The sequence below is a fragment of the Thunnus thynnus genome, chromosome 5 (genome assembly GCF_963924715.1).
Source record: "Thunnus thynnus chromosome 5, fThuThy2.1, whole genome shotgun sequence".
In the NCBI taxonomy this organism is placed as follows: Eukaryota; Metazoa; Chordata; class Actinopteri; order Scombriformes; family Scombridae; genus Thunnus; species Thunnus thynnus.
The window spans coordinates 1,470,065-1,481,364 of NC_089521.1; the positions used below are offsets into that span (position 1 = coordinate 1,470,065).

Below are 11,300 nucleotides of genomic sequence, written 5' to 3' on the forward strand. Positions count from 1 at the left end.
TGGTCCAAGCTGAAACTAACTATTGAATAACTATTGGATGGTTTGCCATGAAACTTCTAATATTCATGAATATTGAATCCCACTGACTTTAGAATTCATTCATTCGTCTTTTTATGTAGTGCCACCAGCAGGTCAAAATTTTCACTTATTCAGTTAAATATCTACATCTATTCGATGGATTGATAGAACATTTTGTACAGACATTCCCAATGATGCCAATAACTTTGGTGATCCTGACTTTTCATCTAGCACCACCATCAGGTAAAATTTCTTTGTCCAATTCTTTGGTTTATGACCAAATATTTGCAGAATGAATGACATTCCCATCAGCCTCAGCTGTACTTTGTGTTTATTGCTAATATTACAAATGTTAGCATGCTAAACTAAGATGGTGAACATAGTGAATGTATTATTGTATCTGCTTAACACTTGCTAAGGTGGGGTGGTAAAGAGACACTGCTAACTGATGGAACACATGGAATAAATAGTAAAAGAAATGATTTACCTCTCCTCTCCTCTCCTCTCCTCTCCTCTCCTCTCCTCTCCTCTCCCCTCATGCAGCTGTTTTGAAGATGATGAGCCTCCATGTGTCGAGGAGATTGAATATTCCATAGACTGTCCCATGCTTAAAGGCACTGACTTGGATTCAGATGTCAACAGCAACATGGACAGCGCTGATGGAGAGGAGGAGAGCGATGAAGGACACAAGGGAGCACAACAACGGCGAGGCAGTGTTGGCCAGTCACAGCAGTCAAGCATGAAGAGCCGCCTATTCCCTCACCTGATCACAGAGGCGTCCATTGAGACACTCAATGAGAAAAGAAATACGTGTAATGGTGTGAACATCACTGATGGACAAATCTTGAGTTAAAGGAATATTCAACTCAACTCAACATTATTTATGTAGCACTTTTCATACAAGCATGCAGCCCAAAGTGCTTCACATGACAGGGTTAAAACAACACAGACAAACAAAAATAAATGAAAGCAAAAAAGAAACAATAAATACAATTTTGCAAGACTTAAAATTACAACAACAAAACAAAGTTTTGAAAACAGTATAAAATAGAATAAAAGCCAATAAAATAAACACTGTGGGATACAATGATAAAAAAAACAATTATTAAAACTTAAAAACTAAAGATAAAGCTATACCATTACTTCAAATTGAAAACCAGATTAAAAAGATAGGTCTTTGATTTCCTTTAGAGCTTGCTATTCCAATATCCAGAGGCAGTGTGTTCCATAAAATAGTAGGCAGCCTCAGCAGTACTTTTATGGCACACATAAGGAACTTTTAAAAGAGAGGTGGTGGAGGTCCTTAGTGATCTGGCTGGAACATAAAATGAAAGAAAATCTCTGATGTAGGGAGGAGCAAGGTCAGTTCTGAAAGATACAGGTAGCCAGTGCAGTGTCTTAAGCAGTTGGGTTTTTTGATCCATTTTCTTTGTTTTAATTAAGGCTCTGGCCACAGAATTCTGAACTAGCTGTAGTTTTCTTATAGACATTAGCTAATCCAGTAAAAAAGGGAATTACAATAGTCTAAATGACCAGTAATAAAATTGTGAATAAACATTTCAGCATCTCTCTGATATAAAAAAAGGTCTGACTTTGGCAATATTTCTGAGATAAAAAAAGGATGTCTTAACCTTGTTAAAATGAGAATTAAAATTTAAATCAGAGTCTAAAATCACTCACAAGTTTGTGACTTGTGTTTTAAATCTGTTTGCTAGGATCACCAGGCACTGATTTCAGTTTTTCTCTTGCTGCTTTGGGACCTATTAAAATAATTTTAGTTTTCTCCTCATTGAATTTAAAAGGTTTGTACCCATCCATACATTAATGTTAGTGAGAAAGGCAAAAACAACATGCAGTGCATTGGGGTCATCTGGGAATACAGAGATATACAATTGTGTGTTGTCAGCATAAAAAGGGTAATTGATGTTGTGCTGTGATTTGCTTGATAACTGGATTGAAGTTTTTCTAAAATGCCATCGTTGGTTAAATGAACAAGTAGTTGATTGAAAACAATTTCTCTACAAGTCTACAAGTAGATAGAATTGAGTCTGTAATTGTTTAGCTTAGAGTAATCTAGATTGGATTTCTTAAGGAGAGGTTTTACCATTGAAGTCTTGAAAGCTGTGGGAAAAATGCCCAAATTAAGAGAGGAGTTTATTATACTTGTTTTTACTTGGGAGCAGCTATGGAAGCAGGATTTAAACAGCTGTAGAACACAAGTTGAAGATTCCATCCTGCTTCATCCTTCATACTGCTAATTACTTTCCCATTTACTTTCATATATATATATATATATATATATATATATATATATTTATGTATATGTATATACACACACACACACAGACGGGTGACAAATGAAAGGAAAAACTGGTACAGGCCTGAATGCTTGACCCTACAGTAAGGTGATCCAGTGGCTCTGTTATGCTATGGCCTTCACAGTCACCGGATCGCAACCCAATTGAATACCTATGGGAGATTTTGAACCGACGTGTCAGACATTGCTCACCACCACCATCATCAACACAACAAATGAGGGAACATCTTTTGGAAGAATTGTGTTCCTCAGCCTTGGCGTTGATTCTTCAAGTCTCTGGAACTCTTTTGGAGGGATGAACACCATTCTTCAACAAGATATTCCCTCATTTGGTGTTTTGATGATGGTGGTGGAGAGCTCTGTCTAACACCTCAGTACAAAATCTCCCATAGGTGTCTCAACTGGGTTGAGATCTGGTGACTGTGAAGGCCATAGCATATGATTCACATAATTTTCATACTCATCAAACCATTCAGTGACCCCTTGCACCCTGTGAATTGGGGCACTGTCATTCTGGAAGAGATCACTCCCCTCCCATCAGGATAGAAATTTTTCATCATAGGATAAAGATGATGACTCAGAACAACTTTGTATTGATTTGCAGTGACCCTTCCCTCTAAGTGGACCCAAACCATGCCAGCAAAATGCCCCCCACAGCATAACGGAACCACCAGATCCCCTCACTGTAGCATTCCGGCCTGTACTGAAGGTTTTTCCTTTAATTTGTCACCTGTCTGTATGTGTGTGTGTGTGTATATATATATATATATATATATATATATATATATATATATATATATATATATATAAAACATACTTAAAATTTAAAATTCCAAAGAATTACACAGAATTTTAAGTTGTTACTAGACATAAGCATTGTAAGCTTTCCAACTGGCTGAACATAAACCCAGGTAGATGATACACACAAACTAAATTAAAGAGGTTTTATCATTTATCATCCAATCTCAGTAGTTACTTAAGATAAAAGGCACCAAGAGATGAAACTCAGTTGATCCCTAAATAAAACGCAGTTTAAATATATGATTAAATTCAGGTTTTGTAAAACTAGGGCAGTGCCTGTTTAAAACGTGCCTTTTCGGAACAGGCTGATTTCTCAATAGCTAGAGAGAAAGTGCCTGTCCCCTAAACACCTCTCATGCAGACTATTGGTAGACACTACAGTTTAGCGTTGTTCCCTAAACATGTCACACGCAGGCTATCAGTAGAGGCTATAAAATACCCATTTTCCCTAAACACCTCACATGCAGGCTATTGGTAGACGCTACAATTGACCGATGCTCCCTAAACGCCCATTACACAGAATATCTGGAGACTACAATTTTAAACTTTTTCAAGTCATTGACACTACAGATGTAATCCTACCTCCAACCACAATGTGGATTGCAATGGCAGAGTGGCACTATCCATATTTCTGCTCATTGACTCCACGGACAAAAGAAGAAGCATCAATGTTGTGGAAGCAATGCTGTTTATGAGGTATTTTTATTTTTATTATTTCTGAAGGTGCCTGACACATCCAGCACTAAGTCTTGAATGTACATGCAAAGTTTCGTTCACAGTACACAGTTCAATAGTAGAGCTTAAGTCTCTTAACTTCTTCAAATCACTAACACTATGGATGTAATCCCACCTCTGACCACAATGACAGAGTGGTGCTTTCCGTATTTCCATTCATTGACTCCACAGGCAGAAGAAGAGGCAAATCTTGTTCATGAGGTATTTTCATATATTTCTCGAGAACCGCTCATCCAAATAACTTAACACATTGACATTGCATTTCCTGGATTTCCCAGCAAACCACCTGTCAGGTATGAAGTAGATTGGATGAACGGTTTGCAAGATATACAAAGGACAAACATACATATAGACAGACAGACAGAGATTCCTTGCTTTATAGAGAGAGAAGAAATTCAAATGAACTGATGAAAACTAAATGTGAGAATACTAAAATATTACACCAGAAGTCCAGCTTAAGGAATAATATTAATATGAAATTCAATTATTTATGGAGCTTTCATGTGCTTCTCAGTTTTCATCACTTAATGAAGTTTGCTCAGTTGCCATCATCATCATCAGTCATCACATGACCATAGAGTGGAACTGTGGAACAATCATGTGATAACAGGCGGTGGTATATGGGTAGAAATGGTAACTCCTGTCTCTGGTGTCAAATGTGAATGTCCTCCTTGATCTTTCTCTGGTTGTCCACTGGCTCCATGACGTTTGACCTCTTCACAGTAGATACTGTGAGTAGGGCTAGCGTGTGTGTTGAGTGGTTTGTGGTAAGTTGTGACTCATTGTGACTTGAAGACTCCATAGCATATAGCATATTTTATATGCACACAGGAAACATCATCTGACCTAAGTCTAATACTTAGGTCACGATGAAGATGTGACATGCTATTGAAAGCTCCAAAAAAACCTAGTAAGTGGAACTTCAGTTAAGATTATTTTGACAAACTTCTATTTCCAAAGTCAAGAATGAACTTTCACTTTCAAGTTATCACAATAATGTTGAGGCATTACAATAACTACAATAATTATCTCCAACTTTTGCTTTACAGTTCAAAAAGGAATTACTTTTTTACAGCACAACACAGGAAGAGGCAAGTGATTTCCTACACAAACAAAGCCATGAATGTTTGTGAAGGGAGTGAAAGCCTGATGGGAAAATTATGCTTAGCACTACAGATGTTGCCAAGATTTATGAATAAAAATAATAAATATAAATAATTTAAATTAATCATTAAATCATTGAAATTCAAGGCCCGGTAGAGTCTGGCATAAGGTTAAAAGCTCAAAAGAAAAAAGCTTATAAGTGGACTTAGTGGTTGAGATATTTTTACCACAGTCAGAAATGAACTTCTACGTTCAAATTGCTATTGATTCTTTTAAGAGCTGTGCATTTCAAATCTCTTTTGTTAAAGTAATGATTTCAATCAAACCTGAAATCAAGTCAACACACGTTCAAGTCACAACAAAGTATGTAAATTGTCTCTCAGTGAGGAAAGCTAACAATGCTAGCATACCTTTTAATAACTAGATGTCAGACTACAGTACATTTCAAAAAGCCCAGAATGGAAACCAGCTTCTCAGTGATTTATTAACCATTGGTCAATGCAACAGTATTTTATAGGTGGTCAATTATTGTCTTAATGGTTTGGATTGGTCTCATGCAACCAATCAACAAACAAATAGAGTGAGGTCATTCCTCCTAGCTACATGATAGCATTCTAGATAATGTAACTGTATAACTAGCAACATGCTACATAGTATTTTTTCTCATGAGGAAGTAGCTCTTTTGTTTTTGCCAGCTAGTGGCAGATAAAACTTTTCTTATCTTTCAAGAAATAATTGCAAACCTTAGATTGATTGTGGTCTTTATTTTGTCTGTTTTAATGATTGGGTGGGAACCAAGAAGCTGAAAAACCAGCTGGCGGTGTGTTCTAGATGTTCAGTAGTATTACAGTATACTGTAGTGTTATTCCTAAGTAACTACCTAGTTAACCACGAACACTTGAAGTGATCTCATATTGTAAAAGATTAATGAAGTTGAAAATCAAATGACTTTTGGTGTATTTCTGTCTGAGTGCACAGGATTTGGATTACATTTATAGTAGTTTGGTTTGGTCTTTGGTTGTATTTGGTCTGTATTTAGCAGATTGAACTGTAGTTTTGAGTATTTCTGCTGTGTATACTTTGTAAATCCACATACTTATAAGTATGAAGGTGCCTTCACAAACAACAACACTGATTGTTTGTTCAAATAGCTCAAGGTAACCTATAGTATTTTTACATGCTGTGCCAAAGTAGGAATTAGGTGTTCCTCTGGGGCAGCAAAAAGTAAGAGAATGGAGGTCAACTTGATGAATGGGTGTAAAAAGTGTGATTTCAACACTAGAGGCTTGGGTGTGTATCCCATCCTTTATCAACTGCCAACTATCAATATTGGTTTTCTTTACTGTGTTTTAGTTGCCTTAACTTAACCAGACTTAACAGAGAAGGTACAGGATTAGTAAATACTCACAGGGATTTTAAAATGCACACACAAATAACTTATTTTATTGTTTACAAATGATGACCTGAAGTTAGAGTGTTGAGTACATTTCCATCAGGGTATGGGGTAGAGACTAACTGAGGTGGTTGATATATAATCCGTTACACGTACATGCACATTAACATTCTCTGTATAATCAAATTTTCCACTGTGAGTTTACACATGTAAACACCATACCTTCTTTCAAATCACCTGGAAACACTCGTTTTCCAAATAGAAGGAACCTCAGTATGTGAACCAGGATCTGCTGGTGTTCATCAGAACAGGTTCTGTAGAGTCACAATGATGTGCTGCAGGAAACCTGTAAATGTTAGACTTTGTCTCTGTATACAGTTGGGGTGTACCAGTAAATTGTAATATAGTGTAGTGCAATAATGAATCAAAAATTAATTCAGTGCTCATGTGTGGTCTAGTGCAGTGCTGTGGTTGTTGACTGTTTTTGACACCACCCCACATGACAAAGGTGGTTGTATTTCTCCCACATGTGGTGGGGCCCGGCAGTGGTGTCTGTCTCTTAATTATCTTGATAATGTCTGGTACAGATATTCATGATCTCCATGGTGGGTGATTCTTATGATTATTGTTACCCTCATATCCTTCCTCCAGTTGTACCATCAAATGAAATTCCATCCTTGACCAACACTTCAGTCAATGAAATTTGCTGTAGACATCAAAGAGTTGTTATATCCATGAGTTGACATACAAATATGTGTACTGCTGTGCCCATCTCCTCCATGGTTGTCACCATTTTTGTGCCATTTTCTTCTGGCTCTGGCACAGAGAGATGACATTCTTAATCCTGCCTACAAAAATCTAATTGGCCTTGTTGTTTTTCCAACATAGAAAACAGCAACCAATGAGCACAGCACTGGACCTATTTGAATTGATGAAAAAGGTCTGGAACCACGTTACCAAAATGTCAGCTGCAAAATTCTAATGATCTGGGGTCTCATTTATAAAACAGTGTATAGGATCCATACTAAAAGTATATGTGTGCACAAAGGCCAAAAATGGCGTTTATTAAACCATGCGTACGCACGAATGCACGTATATTTCCCTTTATAAATCACAGTCCACCTGGAAATATGCGCACATGGATCAGCCTCATATCCAGCCCTTCACACGCCACATTAAACCATAAATGGTCAATGCAAAAGCATTCATGACTATTGATGTATATGTGTCTCTATCGCCACACCAATCACTCTCTCTGTCTCTAGATGCCTAGCCGATCAGTGTCGAGAGTCAGTGTATCAGACCCTCTCTAGTCACTTGCGCTCAGCAGCAGCAGAGGAAGGACCACAGAGGGCATGACCGGACTTTTACCGTTTTATTTCCCCTTTTTCAGATGTCTTGAAGTTATGTGTGTAACCCAAAACAACCGTATACAACTTCAATAAACATCCTGTGCATCGTGAAGTCAGACACCTCTGGTTAAATGTTCACCACAACCTGCAGCGGGCCAGCTCCCATGAACCAGTAGGCTATAAGTAGTTTTTACACCACACACTCAATATCTACAATACAATAAACACGTATTCCTTTATATTTACTCCAAAATCCAGCACACAGGTGTTTTATTAAGTGAAATTAAATGTGTAAGAAGATTATTATACAATCTGGCTTCAGTTCACCACCTCATCTCATCATCTGCATCGTCGATTTCCTCCGTCTCCAAAATGTTCGTATGCATGGGTCAGAGTTTACGTACAGGTGCGCACACTGTCCCATCAAGTTTGTTTTTATAGATCACAACTTTTGCGTGGGAAGTGGCGTACGCCTCTTTCAGGCCCCGTTTTGTGTCTACACAATGGTTATAAATGAGACCCCTGATTTCTCTTAAGTTTAGTGAGTACACCCAGAGGATGAACCTTTTTCATTATGGACACTTTCCTCAGACACCAGCCACAAAACAATGTCAAATTTGCACACAGTATATTATACATACAGCAGATTGTCTTTAATGAACCCATTTCTTTTTCTCTAGCACAACCCAAAGGAAAAGGTTTAATATAATGTTAGCAGAACGTATTGTATTGTAAAGCAGTGTTTCAGTTGTATGCTTTATATGCTGCTGAGAAATCACTCTATACACAAACACACACACACACAAACACACACACACACACACACACACACACACACACACATATACAGAGTTTCATTCCCAAGTGTAAATTATTTTTTAAAAACTCTAATGATAATAATAGTCCCAATAAAAAGTGTAAGGGGTGTTCTCAAGCCCATCTTATTTTTCCTACATTAAAACTGAATAGAATCATGATTCTTGTGAATCGATTATTGTGAATCTTGTGAATACACCCCTAATATCTAACTCTTTTTTTACTGCTACTCCCTTGTTAACACGTATCCCAAATAAGACTTTGGGCGGATAATAATAATGAATGTTAGTGTGCATGTAGTTGCATTCAGTGACAGTTGAGTGTTTCATGTGTCATGTTCTGACTGGAACCAGGCTGTAGTCACTGTTGTGGTAGCCAGTCAGGCTGCTGTAGGGGACTGAACAAAGCCGAGCTCCTCCCGGGACTCCACATGGAGGCAAACCTGCACTCTGGTTTCTTGTTTGAAGAGAAGGATAATGCTTTGTGTAAATGTATCTAGGATTATATGCGAGCACATATTCCACTTAACTGAAGACTGTGATCTTCTAAGCTTTTTAGCAAACACAAGCTGTTACAGATGAAATGCATAATTTTAAAAGAACATCACAGCAGTGGAAGAAAAATAATCATTCTCACCTTAATCCCTAAAAAGCTTATTCTCTCATTGTGTGAGATTTTTACAGATAGCAGTGATACAGGAGGGAGCATTTAATCCTGGCCAAACACATTGGCCCCTGTTGAAAGATACTGTATGTGTATGTATGTTAGTTCAGTTTGTGCATGTTTGAACATTCAGTGTGAAAGGTTTGCAACTGTAACTTTAAAGTGACATACATGTAAGATGTTAAGCACTAATAATAACTATGTTTGTATTCTGAATCAGATATGAAGTTTGTTTTCAGAACAGTAAAATTTAAAATAAAGGAATAATTTGTGTTTTGTTCATTTTGTTGTCACTTTAAAATACAACTTTCACCTCTCATTGATTTTGTTACTGTTTATACCTTTGTTACAGGCACTGATGAGACAAAAGAGACGAGGCAAAAACTGTCTAAATCTCAATGTGATATTATTCCTGAAAAATAGCTGACAACTCATACTTGGTATTGAATAAAACTAGAATTCAAATGTTCATAGTTTTCTTTCACTAAGACAAGATTAAATACTCCAGAGTTTTATTTTAAAAAAATAATGATAAAGTTGTCTAAATATGACAAAAGCTCACATGGAATTTTGATAACAGGACTTAGAAGAGCACTTAATCTTAAAATCATTCAACACTGTTTATGCCATAGAGGCACACAGTATGGAGGGGTGAGTCACACCATCCAGTCTGCAGTGTGCTATTTTTAGACACACAGCACTTTATGTGTCTGGATAGCAATTCACTCATGAATTCATAAACTCAGCCCACTCAGGCTGAAAAGCATCCACAAGGGGGAACTCTTCAGTCACTGCCAGAGCGGAGAAGTGAAAGCAGCAGCAGTTAAAGGACCAGTGTGTAGGACTGAGTGGTATCTAGTGGTGAGGTTGCAGATTGCAACCAACTGAATACCCCCCCCCCCCCCCCCCCCCTTCCTCCTCCCTCTCCAAGCATGTAGGAGAACCTACGGTGGCTGCGAAACTCGCAAAAAATGCAAAAGGCCCTCTCTAGAGCAAGTGTTTGGATTGTCCATTCTGGGCTACTGTAGAAACATGGCGGTGCATCATGGTGGGCTCTGTGGAAGAGGACCTGCTTTCCATATAGATATAAAGGGCTCACTCTAAGGTAAAGGAAACACAATTATTTTTATTTTCAAGTGATTCTACACTAATTCAAGGCTGTGGAAAGTAGGGATGGGGAGGGTGCTGCAGCACTCCCTGGTGGATGGTAGAAGACCTGCACGTTCACGACTATAAACCCTTCTGAGACCCGTGGGGCTGTCTACGAGGCTTAAAGCTAAAGTGAAGATACTGGTATCATATGAAACTAGACAAACAAAGGAATCCATTGGTACCAACCATGTCATGCTAGTTTGTTGAAAAGAGTGCTTAATAACACTCCAGTCACCAAAAAAATGCAATTCATACAGAAATTTCCAAATGTCAAAAGTTTTTGATACCAAATCACAGCATGAACTTTTCTTTGGTGTGCCTCAAGGTCTTGGTGTCTTAATGTGGTATTTTGGAGGGATTTTTGACCATTTTAATCAATTGTAGAGTGGTCAAAAATTGTTAGATTTTTGTACCAAATCTGTGTAACAAATTGCATCAATCAAATCAATCAAAATTGCTGCAATAACTACTTCCATTATAATGTTCTAAGCCCTAATATACAACCAAAACACAATGTTTATTACAGATCCATGGCTAGAAAAACTTGACACACAGTGTTGAATATCTCAAATTCATCTTTGTGTCTCAGCTTTCAGATGGTGTATACTACTTCTATGTGGCATATACTGTTGATCTGCTATCTCCCCCCAAAGATCCCCTGCCCCCCCTAAAAAAGACAAAAATGTCTATGGTGGGTTTCTAAGGGTTAAAAATAAATAAATAAAAGTTTCATTTAGTTTTTGTTCGTTATGTTCATATTCGAATGATATTTTGATTTCAGTAAGTGGTTAAGAGTGGATCTTAGATTCCAAATTTTATTTCTTACATGATTATTCATTTTATAGACAAATATTGTATGTTCATTAAAGCATACAACTTTCTTTTTCTTTTTGCTGCTTTGTATGCTTCACCTACACCACCTGAGAGCCAAAACAAATAACAATGGAAA

The 11,300-nt window shown here is 37.5% G+C and overlaps 1 protein-coding gene across 1 annotated transcript in view; it reads left to right on the top strand.

Moving 5' to 3' along the window:
* The window catches only part of LOC137182449 (cytosolic carboxypeptidase 4), a 218,276-nt gene extending 208,795 nt beyond the window's left edge, over nt 1–9,481 (top strand). Inside the window, exon 27 of the mRNA XM_067588662.1 lies at nt 562–9,481. Coding sequence (XP_067444763.1) covers nt 562–871 — 310 coding nt within the window. The 3' untranslated portion in view covers nt 872–9,481. The remainder of the gene's footprint in view (nt 1–561) is intronic.
* Nucleotides 9,482–11,300: the final 1,819 nt, after the last annotated feature.